General features: G+C 40.1%; 1 protein-coding gene across 1 annotated transcript in view; it reads right to left on the bottom strand.

Annotated features, from left to right (window-relative positions):
• GPC6 (glypican 6) overlaps positions 1-23963 on the bottom strand; it is a 1026790-nt gene that overhangs the window by 98972 nt on the left and 903855 nt on the right. The window contains exon 5 of the mRNA XM_081815107.1: positions 6472-6602. Within this exon, the coding sequence (XP_081671233.1) occupies positions 6472-6602 (131 nt within the window). The remainder of the gene's footprint in view (positions 1-6471; positions 6603-23963) is intronic.

The following is a 23963-nucleotide window of genomic DNA, read 5'->3' as shown; positions in this document are numbered from 1 at the left end:
CCTCCCCAGTGTCTATCACCCAGTCACCCCATCCCTCCCACCCCACCCCCCACTCCAGCAACCCTCAGTTTGTTTCCTGCGATTAAGAATTCCTCATATCAGTGAGATCATATGATACATGTCCTTCTCTGTTTGACTTATAGAAATAGAGCTTTATAAATAGTATGGCCATTTGTTTTTCTCTCAGCAATCAGGCAGAAGGAACGGAACCGCTTGTCACAAGCCAATTATTCCTTTAATGTGAGGCTAATGTGACATTAGGCAGAGGCCACTGACATTCCTCTAAAACCTTTGGCTGTGCTCGCACCTGTGGGACCACCAGGTAGGAAGACGAGTAAGTTGCTGACAGCCTCTATCCAACTCGACTATTCCCTCGAGCCGCCTTCCTTCTGAAGGCTTTGTTCGTTAGCCATCTCTTGACTGTCACCCCATGCCACGTCCAGGCCATGCAGAAATACGTGTCCCTTTCAACGTGATTCACTGCCACTGAAAATAGGTATGTGCCTTCAAGTGCAGGCGTGTATATCACCCAAGTGCTCTTCTGATCTGAGATGCTAAAGGTAAGCTCGCAGACCATCATGGATGAGGCAAAAACCAGAGAGCCAGTCTATGTTCTTTAGGATTCACACATCGTAGACATTTCAACAACAGCAATTAAAATATTTCACTTATAAGAGTGGGTTGGATTGGATATATTCCATAGCTAAGCGTTTTACACGGATGGTATCATTTTACTCTCAAATGACCCTATGAGTAGGCACTACTAGCATCCTAATTTTTTCAGGTGAGTTAATTGTGTTTGGACAGATAATTTGCCCCAAGTCCCACAACTAGTAAAAACCAAATCTGAGGTCTGTCTGATGCCAAAATCTGATCTTATAACCTTTGTGTTATTGTAAAGAATCCTAGGCTGACTTCAAGTATATTTTAAGGTATTTTCTGTTTTTTATTGTTGAAGTCTCTCTGGCATTATACTTTCATGTTCCAAATTCAACTCAGCAAAATACACTGTTTCTTTCACGTGTAAAAACATGTTAGGATGGCTTTCTGTAGAATGCAAGCACAAGTAAGATGTAACTCCTGTCCTCAAATAATTTATAATCTTGGGAAGGAGAAGGGAAGTATGCAAATAACCACAACACAAGAAATAATATGCTTACTGCCTTAAGAAGGGCATGCATAACCTAGGAACTCAAAGTAAAGACTAACACTACTGGAATAAAAATATATTTATTTGAGCTAAATTCTAAACAATGTCTTTGTATCTGAAAGGAGATATTTTCTACATGCAAATTCCCAAGATATCACTTATGCCTGTATGCTTTGAAAGAAAAAAGATCCAGAGAAAAGAAAAATATTTGGATGCTAGAAAAGGAAACCTAACCAGTAGTGAAGAGATAATGTTCATAATACTGTTAACTGTTTAGAACTGGAAAAGCACATTTCAAAGAACCCTTCATTTTACAGATGAGGAGACTAAGACCCACTAGCTAGAAGCAGATATTATTACATTCTCTTTTCCATCCTCTTAGGCTTTTTTCTTTTCTTTTTCTTTTTTTTTCCCTCTCATCTTCATTAGTACTATAGATTCAGAAAGAGTTGTCTGGAGAAAATTAAGTACCTGGGGGCCATCCTACTCTTCCATAATGGGTTCTACCCTCATCTGTAATAAGTATTAACTGAATGGATGGTTTCAATTGGAATTTAATAAGTCTTCCTTCTTAATTTAGATTATATCTGACAAACCAATCTTTTCCTGGATTAGGTTTGAAATTATTCCTAATACAGTTAAATTATATCGAGTGAGATCAGTTTCATCTTCTCTGATAGGATAAGAAGGAGACTATCAACACATCTGAATTTCACAGGCAGAGACTCAGCAAGTTTTGCTCTCTCTTCCCTTGGGGAATTTCCATATGCCTGCAAAGTTCTTTGACTTGGGTGGGTAACAGAAGTGGTAGAATAATGAGGGAGCTTTCCTGTGTGTGATGAATATTGGGAAGTTGGTGAATGTAATAAGCTTGGTTGGGGCTTGAAGAATGAACAGCACTTGTTTCTCATCAGAACATTCCCTGTAGTGTGTTTTAGGCAATAGCCCTCCTTTAGAAGGCTGGGTCCTCCAGTGCTGAAGTATATATGGACTAGGTGGGAAGATACTTATTGAGGAAACAGTGGCATGCTGGGAAGGTCTTTTTCTTTGGATCAGATCATTTGTAGGGGTCACCCCAAGTCTGCCCCTTGTTAGTTGCCTGAGCCCAGGAAGGCTACTCAATTCCTGTAAATTTAACATTCTTTACCTATAAAATCAGGAAAAAGATGCTCTACAAGATTGCAGCAAGGGTTTGGAATAAATATATAAAACACGTAGAAAGAGACTGACATGGGGCCGAGGATCTGTTTTGTCTTCTAGTGTATTCCTCATGCCTGGTACATGATAGGGTATTTGCTGAATGAATATACTAGGTGCTCAATTACTGGTGGCCATGATGATTATCATTGTTACTAGGGGATTATTTGTCCAAAGTCTTAATGTGCTTTTGTTTCCAGTCCTTAAAAATGTGTACATACACATATATAATGATATATATAATATATATTATATAACATACAATATCATGTTATACAAAGAATACACAAACCAAGAGTTTGAAATAAGTACCATAATGTTATTACCAAAATTTTATAACCTGATTATACAACTCGGCATAGCCAATGCATTTTTTTTTTAAGTTTATTTATTTAAATGATCTCTACACCCAACACAGGGCTCCAGCTCACGACGCTGAGATCAGGAGTCTCATGTTCTTCCGACTGAGCCAGCCAGGCACCCCTAGCCAATGTATTTTTTGGAAGGAATGTCAGTAATCCTTACAGCTAACAGTTTAGCTATGAGCTAAATAGGAGAGGAAAAAGATCTGATATTATGTATAAAAACAGCCCTAAGACAAGATTGGAGCAGGAGCATACTTGGTGGGGACAGATCTTTTCATTGGTGGGTAAATCCCACTAAATCAGGATCAGGGACTAGGTACAAAAAATGAGCTGTTCTCCTGCAGATTCGATGAGAGCCAATGGCATTAGAGGAGGGGAATTTCGTATCTGAATCCGTGGTGGGTTCACCTTCTGCCTCCAGATAGAGAGAGGGAGACGAAAGTAACTTTTATCCTTTGTACTACTACAACTTCAGGAAAGGCTGGAAGCAATGAGGCTTGATAAGAGAATGATTTCATTAGAATTGGGCATGGTGGGAAGCAGTAGGTAGAGTTATGAAGGGAATCGGACAGAAAGACAGACAACTTGAGTCCTTTTGGCTTTGCCACCCTGTGTCCTCAGCTTCTCAGGAAGGTTTTACTGAAAGCCTTTGAACTTTCTCCTAATACTTGATCTATTCAGCAAATATTTACTGAACTCCGCCCTGGGTGAGGCTGGCTTCGGAGACACCCTCATTGTTATAATGCAGTGATCTGGCAACGTGGGTCCTGTCATCAGAACCCTCCTCTATGCACTCTTTATGCACCATGAGGCCCCTGTACATTACTTAACTTTTCTAAGCCTTGGTTTCCTTATCTGGAAAATAAGGGGGGAGGTTCTAGCTCATTACAAATACTGTTATAAATATTACATAATATAAACCACGTATAGCACAGTGTAGTCCTTTGAAGTAAGCATTTAACATACGATCTAACAGTTATAAACACCGTTGCTTTTCTGAAAAAGGTTCTGGAATGACTGCTAACAGCAACTGGTGTAATAAGGTGAATGATTTTCCAAGGAGAAATTGCCAATCATGTCCTAGAATAAAAAGTCATTTTAATTTGTAGGCTCTACAACTCTCAGGATGTCTGCTCACCCCCACCCCTACCCTCAATTAGGAAATAACTTCTGGCCTCACTCAAAGCCTTATCAGAATTTAAGGAAGCCTCATTATGCAAATATTCCAGCCAAAGTGGACATCTAGAACTCCTAATTCAGTGAGACTGTTTATCAATGGTGACTGAGGGTTCCCTTGAAAAAGGAAAAATACATGGGGTGCCTGGGTGGCTCAGTCATTTAAGCATCTGACTCTTGATCTCAGCTCAGGTCTTGATCTCAGGGTTGTGAGTTTAAGCTCTGAGTCGGGCTCCACGCTAGGCATGGAACCTACTCAAAAAAAAGGGGGGGATACAACCCTCCAGTTCTTAGCAAAAATGTAGATTCTAGACTTTAGTTCGTGTATAATTTCATGGATGTGGCTTAAATGGAAAATGAAAATTACCTGTTTCCAAATTCCATGCAATAAAGCCTCTTGGAGAATATACCTATTCTATCAGCAAATCCTATTGGTGTTTCCTGCTAAATGTATCCAAATTCCAACCACCTGTTGCCTCTCCACTATGTTCGAGGCTGGCTTTGGTCCTTCCTCAAACCCTCTTCCACTTTGCAGCCTGTCTCCCATCCCTCTGTCCTGCAGAGCCTGGCTGCTCTCCTCTCCCTCCTTCTTTCTTTTTTTTTTTTTTAAGATTTTATTTATTCATTTGAGAAAGAGAATGGGAGAGAGAGCACGAGAGGGGGGAGGGTCAGAGGGAGAAGCAGACTCCCTGCTGAGCAGGGAGCTGATGCGGGACTCGATCCCGGGACTCCAGGATTATGACCTGAGCCGAAGGCAGTCGCTCAACCAACTGAGCCACCCAGGCGCCCTCCCTCCTTCTTTAACTCACTCCCCTTTGCCCTGTGTCAAGACTACCAGATATGCTTTCTTTGTTTCTAGCTCATTTGACATTTTTTTGTCCTGTTATTTTATGACCTGCTATACAATATCCTCTCACGTGAGTGTACCCTTCCTTACATGCCCTATATTATTTCTACTCTTGATTTTTGACATTTTTTACAAAGAAATGTGTCTTTTTAAAAAGCACATTCCTTATTAACAACCCTCCTATTATAATGTAGTTGGACAAATTCCACAAAAATGTCTCATCCACATTCTGGTAATAAAGAGAGTCCATCTGACCTCTTAGAGAATTTTTAATAGAATAACTCGAACACGTATGTACGTGCTCCAGTGGAGATCCTTCTAAGAAGTGTGTGGTGGTCTCAAACCACTTTTGTCCGAGTGCTTCTTACACCCTCTTCTCTAGGGCTGTTTTGTATATCAGCAAGCTGAGCACCTGGTTACTTGAGCACTGCTGGGATGGTGGCCTCTTAAAACAACATGAATCCGTGTCTAGGCAATAGATTTGGGAGGAATAAATGATTGCTATTTTTTCCCAGGAAAGGAAGAAAATAGCTTTTCGTGGAACCCCCAAATGTGCTATTTCCCCAATGGGTGGTGGTAATTTGAGGCATCCTCCTTTACACAGGCTACCCCAAGCTCATTAAAATTCAGAGCTAGGCCTGTAAAACTCTTGGCCTGTCCCTCTCTCAATGAGAGAGAAAGCGAGGCCAGATTCTTTCTTACCCTACTTCCTACCAGTTAACCCCGAAAAGCCCCAAACTGGTTTGATTCAGACTCAGCCGCGGAAACCTAGTCTGATTCCATGGCTCTCTTTCTGCTGTAACTCCCCCCCTGCCTTCACACATCCCCTCCTCCTTGATTATATCTGAAATTTCTTTCACAAAGGATTTTAAAAATCGAAGAGAGCTAAGCATGCATCTCTCTGCCTGACATATTTTTGTGTGAATGACTTTCAATTAAAATACAATCACTCAGTCACCAACCAGGTTTAAAGGACTGATACAGATTTGGTTAGTGTGTCATGACAGGGAGACCACTAAAAAGAACATAAGGGCTTTGTGCAGTTATCCTGGCGGGCAAAAGGGGCAATGAAGAACAGCCTGGAGATCCTTGGCAAACTTCTCAATTTTGTCTAAGGCAGGTCCTGTTTATCTTTAACTGAGTGGGGGACAAATAAAAATGGGGAACCTGGTATTTGTGTTCTGCAGCTGCAATCTCAGAAGCTCTGTCTCATGATTTATGAAAATGTACTTTTCTTCTTTTAATGTGTGCTTGACTTCATACAAAGGAGCATTTTTCCCTGAATATTCATTAATGAAGGTTACGCCATAGTCTTAAAAAAGAAAGTCAGATGAAATGTTTAATTATTTACGATTGAACATATAGGACATTTGCCGGTTTGCACAGCTGAAGATATAATTAGAACTTCCTAGAGAGAGAATGGGTTGAGGGTGTGCAGAAATTTCAAACATATAAGAAAGAAAATTTCCCCCAAATTGCTCACAAATGTGAGGGATTAGTCAATCTACCTGGGGCTCTCTGAAATTCCATGATTGAGTAGCTGAGAACGAAAAGATTGCTTCCTTTCTCAATGCCATTTTGTTGGACATTTTTAATGAAGTAGCAAATTTGCAGCTCAATAGGAAAAGCTCTCCGACAATGTATTAGAATTTATAATCCCACCCGACATATCTAGTTACTTCATTTTTAGGTTACTGCACTTCCCTTACTCGTAGAAATATGACTAATGCAAATACCTTTGCAGACACCTGCATGCTGTTTTCCTGCATGTTCATAATGGCTTCGGAGATCTTGACATCTATTGGGTCCATGACAGACTCAATGTTGAATGGTCCTTCCAGTCGCTCTGCCACCAAGAGCATTGCATCTGTTAAAATACAGGAGCACGATTTATATGAGGACGGAGGGTTCCAGGTTGTTAACCTGTGTTTAAACAGTTCCAACACAACTGGCTGAAAAATAACCATTCACTCAAAATTTTTATTTGCTTTTATATAATCTGAAATGGGATGGATGACTAAATATCAAAGCAGTATTTCATTTTATTTCAAGATTTAAAATTATTTTGCATATATAAAACCCGGCCTAAACGTGAGAAAATTAGTTCATGTTAAGATTGTTGAGTGTCTCTAACTATCCCATGTGAAGTTAAACCGAAAGAACAAAAATAAAAACAAAATAATATTAGGGCGAGGATAGGCTACATTTAAAAAATGGAGTCTAGTCTCTTTTCTTCTGGAGGGTGAGGAAAACTGAGAACGTTGGAGAAGAAGTGCTAACGTGTGGATTTGGGTGCACAAATGTGGAGACCCTACACAAACCTATTTATGATAGGTGGAGCACTTCTAGATTTCCCAAGAACATACCTTTCCCTACTTTGTGCCCTTCCGTTTTATCCCTTCGGCTTCCTTTGGGGATAGAGACACGTCTCTTACTTGCTTTTATATATTGAAGGCTTATTATGGTACCTATCACATTGGAAGCACTCAAAAAATGTTTGTGACATGAAATTATGCTGAATTGAGCTGAAGTCTTGCTTGGGAAGCTTTGGTTTTCTGGAGGAGATGGTCATAGTGATATGTTGGCAGGAACTCTGCCTGAGGAGCTGGTAGTGCTGAGTTCTCGTCCTCGCTCCATCACTAAGTAACAGGATGCCTGTGGGGAAAAACCTCTGAGCTTATCTGGCCTCAGACTGGTGAGGTGTATAAAAGGGACTGCTGATGAGAAGTCTCTCAGCGTCTATGGCGAGGGGCATGTGCCCATTCCTGTGCCACTGAAAACTGGCTCACTTTTGTCTTTAGTACTCAGGGCACAGTTGGTAACCTGCTTCCATTAGGATTGTCAAATAGAACTTTCTGTGATGATGATAACGGGGCTATTGAAACTTAAAATGTGGCTAGTATGACTGAAGAATTAAACTGTTAATAAATTGGTTAGCTTTTAATTAATTTAAATATAATTTTTAAAAAGATTTTATTTATTTATTTGAGAGAGAGAGAGAGAGAGCACCAGAGAGAGACCACGAGCAGACGGGAGGGGCAGAGGCAGAAGCAGATTCCCCGCTAACAGGGAACCTGATGCGGGACTCGATCCCAGGACGGATCATGACCTGAGCAGAAGGCAGATGCTTAACTGACTGAGCTGCCCAGGAGCCCTAATTTAAATATAATTTTAAATATTTACTTGAGACTAGTGGCTGCCATATTAGACAGAGCAGCCTAGACTTTTAACATATAGATTCCAATCTTAGATTTCAAATTTTTCAATTGTTAAAGCTCTTGGGAGCCAATCGTAAAACACTTTCCTTCTTTCACAATAATACATGTTTATTATCAAACACTTACAAAATACAGAAAAAAAACCAACAACAAAGGAGAGAAATACACCCATAATGCCACTTCCCAGAATAACACCCAGAATAGTTTGTATATGCCTTGCTTTTTTTCTTCAATGCATAAATATTTTAAGCATGCAACTGGAAATATACCATCCATATATCATATAATTTGCTTTCTAAATATATTATTAATGTTAAATGCTTTTTATAGTAGTTATTTTATAGTATTAGTATGAAGAAACCAAACTTTATTTTTATTACATATCCAACTATGCATGCTCAATCAAAGTCCAACATCAAAATCTTTTCAGGGTTATAAGTAGTTATGAATTAGGCAGATTAGAAACCTTTTAAGAGAGACGAATACTTGTAAGAAGGATACAGTACTCTCTGGGAAGCAAAGATTCACATTTCTAAAGAGCACTAGGTTTTGTGAACAACATCAGCTTTAACACTACCCACTGGCTTCTGTACCAGATCCCAGAACTGAGTCTCTGCTCTACCCCTCGTGTAAGGCCCCCAGAGTGAATGCGTTCAGGGAGGTCCCTGTATTCCACATGTATCCCCACCCCCGGTACTCTGTCCCATAGAATTCTTACCATGGGAAAGATTTTGAGTGTGAACAGACTCACAAAGAACCCCTAACAACAAATTTTCTGATTTTTTTCCTTAGATAATGCAGACTTATCTGTGTACATCACAGCAGGATCTTATAACTAAAGTAACGATTTCTCTGCATCTTACTGACCTAATTATCTGACAGTGTGGAGGGAGGATGCACATTATGGGGTTGTAGTATTTTGATATTAAAGATGTTTTTCCCTTGAAGGTTTTAAAAGGTGCCTAATTATTGTCTGAGAGCTGATCTATTTCTTTTATGTTTCCATATGTGTTTTGTATGTTTATTAAAAATAATCCCCTTTACTGTTAGACTTTCCAACAGGTTTTTTGATGACGATTAATTGTGATGAATGAACAAGTTTCTCTAGATGGGTGCATTCTGCTAGAAGAATAAAAAACCTTGTACAGGAAAAAGAATTGGCCCAATGGAGTTATTCAACAAATGCACTTAAAGAAACCGAAACTATGGGATCCTTAACTTTGTGTTTTACATACGTATTTGTATAAATCATAATACAAAGAGTACTGGTCTGTTGCGGTATATTCATCCGATATGAATGGGCTGACTTAAGGCAGTGATACCTTTGGCTCTCTGGGAAGTCTGAGAACCACTGTGCTCTAGGTAGTAAGGACAAGTGTTTGCACTGGATGCTAAGGACTTACTGTAGTGTCACAATTTGAAATTATGGGGTCCTATCATAAAGCAGGTAGGTTTCTCTTTGGTGATTTCAGTCTTTTTGTTCCTGGCTCTTTCCCCACCTTAGTGCTGGCCTGTTAGGTTTTTGGGTTTGCAAATGCATCTCCTCTTTTTAGACTCTAATCATGGTAAAAGTGCTCAGGGCGAGCCTCTCCAGATCACTTGCCTATGTGGCCTTGGAAAAAGGCAGTCTGATTGATGATCCTGCATATTAAACATAACCAAATGGTCACATTTACTCAAATTGCTTGCTCCTGTATTTCCACTCTTTTTTTCTTCTTTTTTAAAGATTATTTATTTATATATTTGAGAGACAGAAAGAGAGAGGGGCAGAGAGAGAAAGAGAAGCAGACTCCCTGCTGAGCAGGGAGCACGATGCGATGCTCTATCCCAGGACCCCAGGATCACGACCTGAGTGGAAGGCAGGCGCTTAACCTACTGAGCCACCCAGGCACCCCATGTATTTCCATTCTTTATCTCAATTCATTTACTTTGTTATAAAAGCTAATTTAAGATGATACATTTTTGATGTAGGTAGATATCTATTTATTTTTCTTTTAATTTAGATCAGCTGTCAGAATATGCTACTTTAAGCTGTTATGTGGTTTAGGCTATTACTAATTTTATATATATATGTAAATAATGTATATATACACACACATTAGCTTATATATAATGTATACTAGTTTATATATATATATATATTATTTATATATAAACTAGTGATCATTTTTCAGTATATGTATCAAATCATTATGTTGTATGCCTTATAAATATATATATAAACTAGTATATATATACATACACTAATTATATACACATAATTACTTTACTAAGTAAATTAAATTCTCCTTTGAAGACTCAAAAGCCAATGTGGATTGGCTCAAAACCTCAGAATCATCATTAAGGGTAGTAATGTGCATATAGTTAAAGATACTGTGTTCTACACCTAAAAATTTGTTAAGAGGGTAGATTTTATGTTATAATAATAATGGAAAAGAGCAGTAATGATTATTGTGCTCATCGACTACAGAAGTGGAGAAAAGGCAACACTTTTACACTGATGGTGGGGACACAAATTGGTGCAGCCACTATGGAGAACAGTATGGAGGTTCCTCAAAAGATTAAAAATAGGCCTACCATATGATCCAGCAATCCCATTTCTGGGAAACCAAATCACCATCTTGAAATATATCTGCATCCCCATGTTCACTGCAGTATTATTTATAATAGCCAGGACACAGAAACAAATGAACTGTCCATCAACAGATGCATGGATAAAGATGTGAGATATACATATCATTCAGCCATAGAAAAGAAAGAAGTTCTGCCATTTGTGACAACATGGATGGACCTTGAGGGCATTATGTTAAGTGAAATAAGTCATACAGAGAAAGGCAAATACTATATGATCTCAGTTATATGTGAAATCTAAAAAAACCTGAACTCATAGATACAGAGAACAGATTGATGGTTGCCAGAGGCAGGGATTAGGAGGTAAGGGAAATGGGTGAAGGAGGTCAAAAGGTACAAATTTCAGTTAATAAATCCTCAGGATGTAATGTACAGCATGGTGACTGTAGTTAACAATATTGTTTCACACAGCTGAAATTTCCTAAGAGAGGAGAGCTTAAAAGTGCTCATCACGAGGAAAAAATGTGTTAACTATGTGTCATAATGGATGTTAACTAGACTTATTGTGGTGATCATTTTTCAATATATGTATATATGTATCAAATCATTATGTTGTACACCTTGGACTAATACAGTCAATTACACATCAATTATATCCCAATAAAAATGAAAACAAAACAAAAACATGTTCCTTAAGATACAATCACCCCTCTGCCCAGTTCCCCTTTTGTTCTAAATATCCACGACAGGACTCCCCAGGGCCACAAAAGGAAAAGCAGCTCTTCAGAAAATGCTTCTAGTATTTTGCATTTCCACTATAAAGGAGCAGGCTTACAGCTCCCGTCTTTGGCAGTCTAGTTTAGATACATTATGGTAGGAGAACGTGGCAGTGAGACCAGAGCTGTTCAGTCCTGGGACACCGTGTAGGCCTGGAAGCGAATGGCCAGTCTCCCTGGACTCGAGACCTCAGATGGTAAGAGCGTCCGCATAGCCCACTGAGCAGCCAAGAGCATCCCTGCCTGACTGGTTAGCCTCCCACCGGCTGGGCAAGGTTGTCATCAGTTAAGCTCTCCAGGTCAGGAAACCCTTCCCTCTTCTTTGGGCCTGAAGGAAGCCATCCCTCTCTCTCCTCCCAATACCTTTATGACACCAAGGCAATAGTTGGTAAGTTTCTCTGCAATCAGTTAAGTCACAACACAGCCATAACTTACTCCAGAGGCTGCCATCCTACTCTGTCTTAATTATCTCCGTGCCTTTTATATTTTGAAATATTTGGAACATTATTTTTAACTGTGCTCTTGGAGCTGTTATCTATGGCCAATTAAGCCAGGACAGTCCTAGCATGTCCGCTAATGATCAGCTGATCCTTCTGCACATATTTCCTGTACCGTCATAGTTTTGTATCTCTTTAATCAAAGGGCTGTTGTCTCCCTCCAGCAGTACACATAACTTCTGTTTCTAAGTGGAGATGAAGTTTAGATGAGTTAGAAGTAACTGGTATCACAGTACGAGGTTCTGAGGCACGAGACGCGGTGACTGTGTTAGGACAGGGGGCGTGTGTCGCAGCTCAGCCGGAAGGTGTGCGTCCAAAGGTAGGCGCCGGGCTGCAGGCAAAGCTGCACCTTTGAGCCAAGGCATTTTGCTCAAGTTAAGCACAGACTGTCCTGTTAAGAGTGAGGAGACCTGACTCTGGTTAGATGGAGTCAGGTGCTTGTGTTTCCATCTAGGACCCTCCATTAAATGCCAGAGACATAATGGATGCCACGGAGTCCCGTTCTGTTCATCATGACCACATCTCCCTAATAGCAGTGGTACAAGGAAGCAAATCAGACAGTGCCTGGGAAGTTGTTAGCACAATGGCTGGCACACAATTCGCTCTCCACAAAGGTTAGCTAATCCAAGGCCCTACCTCTGGGCAGAAGTGGAAAAGAGAGGACCCACTTGCAGGAAATTTTGGTGGAAGTGTTGACAGCAATTGATGCGAGGAGTGAGAGTACAGGCCCATGGCTGACTTTAAGCTGTAAAGCTGGTGCTCTTTTGTAGGCTAAATCAATATCTTGATAATAGCTGCCTTGTGATGGATGGGTTCACTACTGAGAGATACAAGACTGTATCTTTTCTCAGGATGTGTCCCTCTGCCAATGAATGATGACTAGCAAGTCTTTGATGTCCTTCCTATTGAGAGGTGGGGTTTATGCCCCATCCCCTTGAATCTGGGTGGGCTCTGTCACTGTTGTCACTGCCAGATTCCAGACAGGTACTGAAGAGACTAGAACTTCCACTTTTGATTTCTCGTGAAACTCTGCTTGGAGCTCCCCATGCCGACTGGTTATGTGTGGGGCACTCCAGGTGACAGTCTCAGTTGGGCCCAGATTTCCAGCCATCCTTGCTGCTGCAGACAGAATGTTTGTGTCCACCCAAAATTCACATGTTGAAACCTAATCCCCAAAGTGATGCTACTTGAGGGGGGCCTTTGGGAAGTAATTAGGGCATGAGAACTCCCTGGCCCCTTCCATCATGTGAGGACACAGCTAGAAGATGGCTGTGTATGGAAGGAAGCAGGCTTACACCAGACACCAAATCTCCTGGTGCCTTGACCTAGGACTTCTCAGCCTCCAGAACTGTGAGAAATACACGTTTGCTGTTTAAACCATGCAACCTCTGGTATTTTTTTTTTTCCAACCTCTGGTATTTTTGTTAGAGCAGGCCCTGTGGGGCTAGGACACCTGCAATGGTGCCAGACATATGAGTGAGGTAGTCTAGGACCTTCCAGACCCATCTCCCAGTGGATTACCATCTAGTGACCCCAGTCAACACCATTGTGGGGGTGGGCAGAAGAATCAGCCAGCTGAATCTTATTTGAATTACCGACCTACTGCCCTGTGATTTGTAATAATATGGTTGTCATTTTAAGCTATTAAATTTGGGGACCATTAATTTTGTAGCAATAGGAAACCAGGGCAGCCAAATATTTACACTATTTATAAAATATTCAGATGTTTTTCCAATATTTGTTTGACAGGACCTAAATATTCAGAATTCTAGTCTATTAACATTTGACAAATTTAACATTTATGATATAACCCTAGTTTACAGGTACAAAAATGGTCAAGAAAAATAAAATGTTGCCCTCAGGGGAACATACAAAAAGAATTTGCTCTAAGTCTGCAAAGCACTATGGTACACGAGACACATACCAGCTAGCCTCAGACTAGGATACATGATTCCCTTGGGATGTGAGCATGAGAGAGATAGAGAGCAGGTTTGGAAAAAGGCAAATATTCTGATTTTTTTTCTAAGTATTTGACTTTGTGAAGAGCAAAAGCTCTGACACAGGAGCTAGACATTATCTCTGATCTCTGGATGGCACTGGATTAAAAACTATCTTGCCGCAGGGACTGCTGAATGTTTATGTTCCTCTAAGATGGAAATATTAAGTAGGATTTCCTATGATCAGATATATATTTTTAATTTATTTCTTGAGAAACGGAGATATAAGGAAATGATCTTACTGAGGGCTACTGATTTTAACCTAGAAGGGAATGATTTTCAATGTGTTTTACAGGAGACAAGAGAAAGTCTTCCTTTTTAAATGAGGTGTTATCAGCCCTTTCCTAAATAACGATGGAGTAGAAATGATCTTGAAAATTCAGTTGAGGGGATTTGGGGGAAACAGGTGAGGGTGGTCAAAAAGTAGAGACTTCCAGTTACAAGATGATGAGATCTGGGGATCTCACATGCAGCATGGCAACTCTGGCTAAAAATACTTACTGTATTGAATACTAGAAAGGTGCTAAGACAGTAGATCTTGAAAATTCTCATCACATACACAAAAAGGGTAACTATGTGAGGTCATGTAAATGACCTTATTGTGATAATCATTTTTTCATATATACGTGTTATCAAATCAACATGTTGTACACCTTAAGCTCACACAGTGTTATATGTCAGGTGTACTTCAAAAAAGCTAAAAAAAAAAAAAGAAGAAGAAAGCTAAGAAAACAGATCAAAATAAGCTCAATTTGACCTAATCAGTATTTGTGACTTGCTAAGGACTATCACTGTATCACTATGGAGTCTTGGGTGGGAGGGGGAAGGTATGGAAGCCTGCATGCTGGTCACATTCATGGCATGTAGGATCTTTCTGAAGGGACAAATGTGAAACACACGAACATTAAAACAATTTTTTTTGAACACTAAAACCATTTTTTTTCCTTTTGAGAGAAATCTGAATTAAGATAAAACATTCATTTCAAAGTTCTCATTAAATCGTTTAAGTTTGTCCTAATAGTTGGCTTTTTGAAAAATGAAATCTCTAAGCACAATCTACTTTATTGTTTCATCAGAATTCCATAGCGACCAACTTTGGTTTTTCTTTTATTTTTTTAATATTTTATTTAGTTATTTGACAGAGAGAGACACAGCAAGAGAGGGAACACAAGCAGGGGGAGTGGGAGAGGGAGAAGCAGGCTTCCCACTGAGCAGGGAGCCTGATGCGGGGCTCGATCCCAGGACCCTGAGATCATGACCTGAGCCATCCAGGCGCCCTGCTAGAACTGCTTTAAAAATGCACATCAGATGAGGTCACTGCCTTCTGCTAAAGGTTGTCAGTGCCTTCAGGAGAAAGTCGGAACCTCTTAGCCAGGCTAAGAAAAGCCCACCTAGCAGCCTTGTCTACTACCTCCCCTGGTGGTCCTGCCCCCTGCACGGGGACCCTCCCCCCCCAGAATTCCATCAGAACTCTGAACGTGACACTGATGTTGTCACCAAGGTCCCACACACAGGCAATCCATCCTGAAATCCAATGGCGGACAAGTTATCCTATATGCCGCCTTGTTCTCATGTTACCTGCTGAAGAACTTCCAAAGGTTCAAGTCGGAAAAGAGACTCATAATCACAGACTCCATCCCTTGCTTCAAATTCATTCCTCACTACTCAACATGTCCTGTGGTTTCCTGCTATTACAAATAATGCCACAGTGAGTATCCTTGCACAAAATTCATATAATGCATGTGCAAATAAGTCTGTTGATTAAGTCCTAGAAGTTCAACTGCTAGGTCGAAGATATTTTGGCATTTAAAGTTTTGATAGTGCCAAAGTTCTCTCTGTAAAGGCTATACCTATTTTACATTCCCGAAGGCAATACACGACAGCATCTGATTCTCTAGGTCTCAAACTTTTAGATGTTGTTAGGATCAAACAGTTGGATGTTTACCAATCTGATAGGGTGAGAAATTGGCACCTCAGTGTGGTTTTGACTTGAATTTCCCTCATTTGAAGGAAGGTTGCACATCCTTGAATATGCTTAGATACCATTTCTATTGCTTTTTCCCTTCATAATCTTTGTTCATGCATTTTTCTGTTGGGTTGTTAACTCATATTGATATAAGGAAATGTCTTTTGCCAAAAAAAAAAAAAATACAGTAAAGACACCAGCCCTTTGGTGACATGAAGTACCATTTTCCCTCACTAGTTGCTATTTATCTTTTGACTTAGTTCATGGTTTTCTGCTCTGCAGAAATTTTAAGTTTTTGATAGTCCAATTTATCATTCATTTGTCTAGGTTTTCTTGGTCTAGTGTCATATTATGCAAGCTTTCTCCTTTCCAAGTTCACCTCTCTGAACCTAATCTACTTCCACTCACATTTTTGTTTACTAGCTTCCTTGCTGTTCTGTGAACGTAGGCCAGGCGCTCTCCTGTCTCAGGGCCTGTGAGTTTATGGTTTGTTCTTTCTTCTTTGAATACGCTCTCCCAAATATCTGCATATCTTATTTTCTGCTGGTCTCCACCCAATGCCATCTCTTAGAAAAACCTTCTCTAAAGACCCTACAAACTCCCAGACACTCTTATCTGATTGCTGTATTCTCTCTTTCTCTCCCCCCACCTCTCTCTTTTTTTAAAAGATTTATTTATTTGTCAGAGAGAGAGAGAGCACACAAGCAGGGTGAGCAGCAGGCAGAGGGAGAAGCAGGCTCCCCGCTGAGCAAAGAGCCCGACGCAGGACTCGATTCCAGGACCCCGGGATCATGACCTGAGCCGAAGGCAGATGACACTTAACCGACTGAGTCACCCAGGCGTCCCTGATTGCTGTATTCTTGACAGCACTTAATACTTGCTGAATTATTACATTTATATTTGCTCTGGTCCCTCTTTCTCCCACTATTTTGTAATCCTCAAGAGGGCATGTCTTTCATCTTTGTTGTTCCCTTCTGTTGTCCCAAACCCTAGAACAAGAGTGGGATCCAAAGAGTTGTGAAATGAACATTTATTAAATAAATTATTGGAACAATTTAAAAAAATCTCTCTGTATTTTCTTCCCGAAACTTAAAAGCTAAGTTACTCTCCTCCTCCCTGCCTGAAAACTCCGCCTGTCTATTCCCCTGTTATGTGCACCATCACAAATGCCTGCAAAACTTTATTAGTGCTGGCCTGCAGGATAAATAGCCCCTTGGTGGCTTTTGATGTGTTATAAGGTAGATGAAGAGTTTCTGTGGGAATTTAGAATCTTATTGTACTTTTTTATTAGGTAGAAATAACTTTTTAGATCTTTTAGCTTGAAATTGAAAAGTATGGCTGGTTTTCTTTCTGTCAGAGGTCATTTCTAGGTTAATCTAAAAAAAAAAAAATGCTGTTGACATATCTGGCTTTACCAAACAAGGTAATTCCTGTTGTTTCTCAAGAGTCCAAGTTTGCCATTAACTTTCAAAACAATCTCTGTGATAAGTGTCATATTTGTTTCTTCCCTATAATTTGAGCACATTCACTAAGTACCAAATTAATGATCTTTTTTTTTAAATTTTGCCAAGCCTGTACAGTGTTTACATAAAAATATATATATACAAAACAGACCATGATAGAAGTCAGATCTAGCCACAGAAATCAGTACCACAAAGTGAGGTAAGTAATAGAAAATGGAAATGAGCCAATTAAATGCAGTTTAAAATAGTGCACAGATATTTGATACAAAAATAAAACAGGGACAGCCACCCAGAATAATTACAGTAACTAAAGAACTTAAGCCAAATAAAAGAGAATTTAATGAAGATAACTGTTTACTTTGAAACCAAATCCAGGAAGAGGAGGAGAGAACAAATATACAAACTGATTTAATTCTGAAACCAGTGCAAACAAAGAGGTTTATTTTGCTTCTACACTGTAAAAGGAAATGCAAATTGTGGGAGAAATAATTCCCCAGTACTCCCAGCGCAGTACAGAAATTGGAATCTCCAGGACTCATTTTCTGATGTTGGTTTCTTGTTAGTAGAATGATACATTGCATTTCATAAAAATGTAATATATTCATGCCAGCATCATCTCAATGCTATATTATATCTTCGAGATGTTTAGTTATATCACAAGTCAGAAAGAGTGGGCCTTGTAAATCATGAATTTGATGGACATCAAAGTGTATACTACCAACCATAATCTTTTATTTAAATTTTTATTGCTGGGGCGCCTGGGTGGCTCAGATGGTTAAATGTCTGCCTTCGGCTTAGGTCTTGATCATAGGATCCTGCACTGGGCTCCTGGCTCAGTGGGGAACCTGTTTCTGCCTCTCCCCCTGCTCATACTCTCTCTCTCTCTCTGTATCTCTCTGTCTCAAATGAATAAATAAAATCTTTTTAAAAAAATTATTGCTGATTCTTCATACGAATAATTTTTTATGTCATTCGTAGCTAGGAACGTCCAAATAGCTCACATCAACCTAACCGTCTTTGCCTTGATGATGAATTACAGGATTAAGGGGCATAGAATTTTTTAAGATCTTTCTCACTGTAGAACTATCTTTACCTTTATGTTGTTGGTGCCTCCACAGGGTTTTGGTATCTAGTAGATTGATTTGGGCCAACCAGTTGGTTTTATAGTTTAGGAAACAAGAACCCAAAGAAGAAAAACAGCATTCTTTGGACCAAAACCTTTGTTCTTTCTCCCTCTATCCAATATACTGGGCATTGAAATTGCTCACATAGCATTGATGTGCTTACCTACTATTTTGTTATTCACTAAATTACAAGTGCTTCACTTTTAAAGAGAATATTGAAAAAGAAACCATACGTGATAAAGATAGAGCATTTCTGTCCTAAGATTTTTCTCCTTCTTTCTTTGTTGCAATTAAGCTTTTCTTTAAGCCTCCCTCAGGGACTGTGTTCTTTCAATGTGGGCACCATGATCCTGCATTGTCCTTGACAAACATAAAAAGCACTCATAGAGAGTCATAGGCTCTGTGACCCCAGGCAAATTACTTCACTGTTGTGATCCTTGGTGTCCTCTGTTATCATGGGAGCTCCTCCTATGTCACTGTGGGAATTAGGTGTAACACTGGCCCACAGCATAATACATTTTTATTCTTATATTATGATTATCATATCTTTTTTTTAAATTTTTTTTAAGATTTTATTTATTTATTCATGAGAGACAGAGAGAGAGAGAGAGAGAGAGAGAGGCAGAGGGAGAAGCAGGCTCCCAAGGAGCAGGGAGCCCGATGTGGGACTCGATCCCAGGACCCTGGGATCATGACCTGAGCCGAAGGCAGATGCTCAACCATCTGAGCCACCCAGGCGCCCCATGATTATCATATCTTTATGGAGACGCAAGTCCTTTCATTTCCCAACAAAATTAATACTAAAGGTTTGAGTTCACCATCATCCATGAAGTCATAAACCCTTTTACTGAAAGAGGACAATACCTGATCTGATCCTTTTATTTTACAGAGAAGGTCAACTGAGTCCCAGGGGCACGAGGGATCTAGTGATTGGGCTGGGCACAATGGCAAAGCTGTTCTTTCAACAAGCTCTTTCTACTCCATCATACTGATTCCTTCTGTACAACCAGCCAACCTATCATTAAGAAACACAACCAGCAAAAGCATTTCGGATGTCAATAAACTAAAAAAGTCCAAACTTTTTGCCAGTATATTGCAGTTAAAGCAATTCTCCTATTTTCCCCTCCTTTGCCCTAAAAGTTAATAAAGCAAATAACCCCAGAGACCATTTGTTCCTGTAGCACAAGGGCTTGCAACCTACATGGAATGAATCGCAAACCTCTCCCAGAACCAATAAAAAATAAATAAATGAAAAGTCAGGTGTGTTGTCAGAATTCCCTGCTGGGTCCAAACAGAGTGATTAGTGAGTGATTCAGCAAGCAATGGGAGCCCTTCTCTCCTACTCGTGTGTGTACTGGTATTATTAAAAAATATATATTTTTTATTATTTTGTTGCTCAGTGCCATGTGAACCAAAAGGAAAATGAAAAAAAAAGAGCAGTCTGCCCTGTATCATGGGTCACTAGACCTAAAGAAAAAAGCTGGATTGTTTAGGAAAAGAAAAAAAAAAACAAACCCATTTTGGGAGGTGATGACTTCATCTCTTCTCATCTCTGATCTGCCCCGTGAAATGGCAAGATAACTTATTATTATTTCTTCTGTCTTTACATCTTGTTTCAAGTTATCTTCAACATATGCTCCACAGTGAAGATAAAGATCATTTTCTAACCTGGTGGGGGAGGGGAAAAAGGGGGGAGAGAGAAAGAGAGAGGGACAGGGAGGGGGAAGGAGAGGGAGAGAGAAGGAGAGAGAGGGGAAGAGAGTGAGAAAGAGAGGGAGAGAGGGGAAAGGGAGAGAGAGAGGGAGAGAGAAAGAGAGAGAGAGAAGAAATCCATGATAGAGAAGGAGTGGGTATTTAGGCAGCATTTTCAATGAGCCTGGGCCTGGTACCATTCTAAGAGCTTTAGGGCAGAGAGCTTCATTTTATTTTTACAACAATACCGTGCTGTAGGAAGTACTATTATTTCCTTTAATGGTTGTGGAGGCTAAGACCCTAGAGGTCAAAGAGCTTGCCCCAGGTCTCATGGCTTGTGGGTGGTTAGGGTAGGTGCTGTTCGGAGTAGGCCAGAACTAACATCAAGGAGTTGCTTGAACTTGTCACACTAGCCAAGGAGACCTGCTTGAGTCTCAAGTAGGTGGGCCAGAGCGTGTATGTGTGCAGTTAAGAAGGGTGAGGCAGGGGAGTCACGGGCTACACCAAGGGCATCAACACCACGCTACTCTGGCTCTGCTTCTTCATGAGGCTGTGTCAAGTAGACAAGTGCTCTTGGGGACTTCAGGCAGATGCTCTTGTAGTCAAGCTGGGTACACAATTTCTCTTTCTGGGCCTTCTCTTATTAGTGTTTGGGGTGCAGGTTTTTCTAGAACTTATCACTGAAACGTAATCTCATTGATTAGGAGAGTGCAGTGGTTTTTCTGTTCTCAGAACATGCATATCACTGGGGAAGGACTATTTGACATCAGCCATAAAATTAAAGGTAACTTCCCTTATTTGATTTTCAGAAAGATGTAACTATTTTCTTATTAGATTTCTTTTATGCTGAAGCACCTATTAGCTGAATTGGAGGGAAAGTTTTTAGGCAGTACTCAATCCCTTTTTATCATAAATCTACCCTGGATGTCAACTCTCTCCTAACCAGGGAGTGGATATCCAACTGCACACTGGGCATTTCTACTGAGTGTCTGTTTATGTATGTTTGTTATATAAAATTTGGGAAAAAGAAGAGAATAAAAATCCTCTACTATCTACAAAGACAGAGATAACTATGGATAATATTTTTGGTACTTCCCTCCCAGTGTTATTCTAATATGAATAGTATTGGGGTTAGGCTAAATGCAGTTTCCCCCTTTCACTTTCAATTCAATAGCACATAGCTAGATATCTCCCACTATATCCAAGAAAACAACGCTTTTAGTGACCGCACCATGTTTTATGTCTTCAGTGCATTCTAAATTTCTCTAACCATTCTATCATAGTTGGTTTTGTGGGTTCTTATTCAACTTTGCATTGCTATAAAATAAATAATTCCTACATCTGATTTGTACCTATTTCTTCTGATTACCATCTTAAGAAAGATTTCTTTAAATTGACAGCTATTTATTCATTTAAGAAGTAAGTAGAACAGGGGCGCCCGGGGGGGCTCAGTCAGTTAAGCGGCGGACTCTTGATTTCATCTCAGGTCATGATCTCAGGGTCGTGGGATCGAGCCCACATTCGGCTCCGTGCTCAGCGAGGACTCTGCTTGAGATTCTCTCTCTCCTTTTCCCTCTGCCTCTGCCCCCGCTCTCTCTCTCGCAAATAAATAAATCTTAAAAAAAAAAAAAAGAGGTAGAACAAACATACATTTCTTCTGATAAATACAAAAGGCTCAGACTTTATTTTTATTACTTTTTTCTTAAGATTTTATTTATTTATTTGACAGAGAAAGACAGCGAGAGAGGGAACACAAGCAGGGGGAGTGGGAGAGGGAGAAGCAGGCTTCCGGCGGAGCAGGGAGCCTGATGCGGGGCTACCTGAGCAGAAGGCAGACGCTTAATGACTGAGCCACCCAGGCACCCCAAAGCTCAGACTTTAATAAGGAGAAGTATTCTTAATGTAGAGAGCTAAATGAAGGTAAGAGAAATAGCTGATTCTACCATTTCATAGACCTCCTACATTTAAAAGGCAGACATTTACGATGATACTGTATTTTTAAATTTAAAAATTTCGAATTAAAGGAATTGTTTGTTTTCCCTTGCGATTGTAAAGGGGCTTAAATGCATAAAAAGGCGATATAGGTTCCAGCGCCTCCCCCACAACCTGCAAGTGTGACACTGAGGTTATTCATTCCCACCTGTAAAGTTAAATGTTTCTGCTCGTAGGTATCTCATGGGCATTCTAGTTCCAAAGCCATATGGACCTACTGCTCTAGGACATCTCGGAAGGAGCATCCTGGAACATCTGGATCATTTTCAGCAACTGCACCATTTTCAGCATCTGCACATGCGCAGTTGGCAGATTAAACCAAAGAGCAAGGGAGCGGGGCCACTGGTCTGACCCAAGGCGCGGGCAACAGCAGACAGAGGTGTTCGGTCAGCGTCAGAGTGAAGGGCACAGGTGGCACAGAGGAAGAAAAGCTACGGGGATGCAGATAAAATGCAGCCCATGGAAGCAAGCACAAGCCATCCATGTTGGGAGGATGTAGAAGGAATGGAGAGCTGTGTGCCCTGTCGCAGAAAGACTTGGCTTTGACTTTTAGCTCCATTCTTAAGACCTTTTCCTCTCAAAATAATGGTAAAGGAAAGAAAACGGTATAAAAAGGTAGAACTTAAAAAAAAGAACAAAAACAACAACAGTTGGAATCCACCAGTGACTTCTGAAAAGCCAGTCAGAGGAACATGGGTCAGAGGTCCCAAATCCAACTTGAAACTGTAATGCAAGGGAAGCAGGACTTTGAAACTTGGGGGCAGTATTAACAAGCTGTGTGAATGGTCCTGTTAGATGATTGCGGACTCTGGAGTAGATGGGAGTGAAAGATTTAGGTATGGATGCAAAGAGGATCAGCCGGTTGCCACTGACTCAGACTGGAAGGCAAACAGGTAGTTCAGCTGTTGCCCGGCCATCAGATAACACTTACTTCCTCTGTTCCCACAGGTGGTACATGCAGTATCTCATTTAATCCTTGGATTCTCAGAGGTAGATGCTGTACTTAGCCCCATTTTATAGAAAATCAACTTAATGAAGCCAGAGTTTCCATATTGAGAATGGAGCTGGATGCCGACCTAGATCCATGAGACTCCAACTTCTAGGCTTGTAGCCATTACTCTCTGTGCTTCTAAGCATTTAAAAAGATTTAAAAATATATACACACTCAAAAGTCAATGTGAATGTCCCAGAAATGCTTGCAGAATTAATCAAAACATTACAATATTTGCAAAATTTGAGAGATGCTCCTCAGTGAGGTCAGTCTTTGTTATCTTGGTCACATAAAACATCCAATGTCAAAGACCTTGATGTTTTTCTGGAAAATTCTCTCTTATTTTCTTTAAGTATCTATGTAAGCTTTAAGATAAAAAGACAGAGACAACGTAGGCTTGCTTACGATAGAAATAGAAAAAAATTCAGGATGAGTATCTACTATTTGTTGATAGAGTCGACACTCCAAAAATTGGTATACAGTGCCTTCCCATCTATATCCTTATCGAGGTAGAGAGGCATGTGCCTGAGTTGTTTCTGCTAACACACCTGAATTAACCGTAAGACACCTCTGGGTATTTATAAATCAATAATACCACTGTTTTTAAAAAGCAAACATGTATCTTGAAAACAGGCTCAGAGATCTTTCTAAGGAAGGGAACACTAATTTGAGGCCACCAAAAGACAATGAATAGGTGATTTTAAAGAAAAAGCAAGGTGATGTATTCTAGAAACAAACGGGTGATCTATCTGTGCATATTTAGTGTGTTGCTTGCTATGCTTTTCAAAAATGTGGCTATCTTTTTTTTTTTATTTATTTTTTTATTCTTATGTTAATCCCCATACATTACATCATTAGTTCTAGATGAAGTGTTCCATGATTCATTGTTTGTGCATAACACCCAGTGCTCCATGCAGAACGTGCCCTCCTCAATACCCACC

Source organism: Leptonychotes weddellii, chromosome 3 (genome assembly GCF_054177405.1).
Source record: "Leptonychotes weddellii isolate Sample4059 chromosome 3, ASM5417740v2, whole genome shotgun sequence".
Classification (NCBI taxonomy): domain Eukaryota; kingdom Metazoa; phylum Chordata; class Mammalia; order Carnivora; family Phocidae; genus Leptonychotes; species Leptonychotes weddellii.
This window is presented reverse-complemented; position numbering and strand designations above follow the sequence as displayed.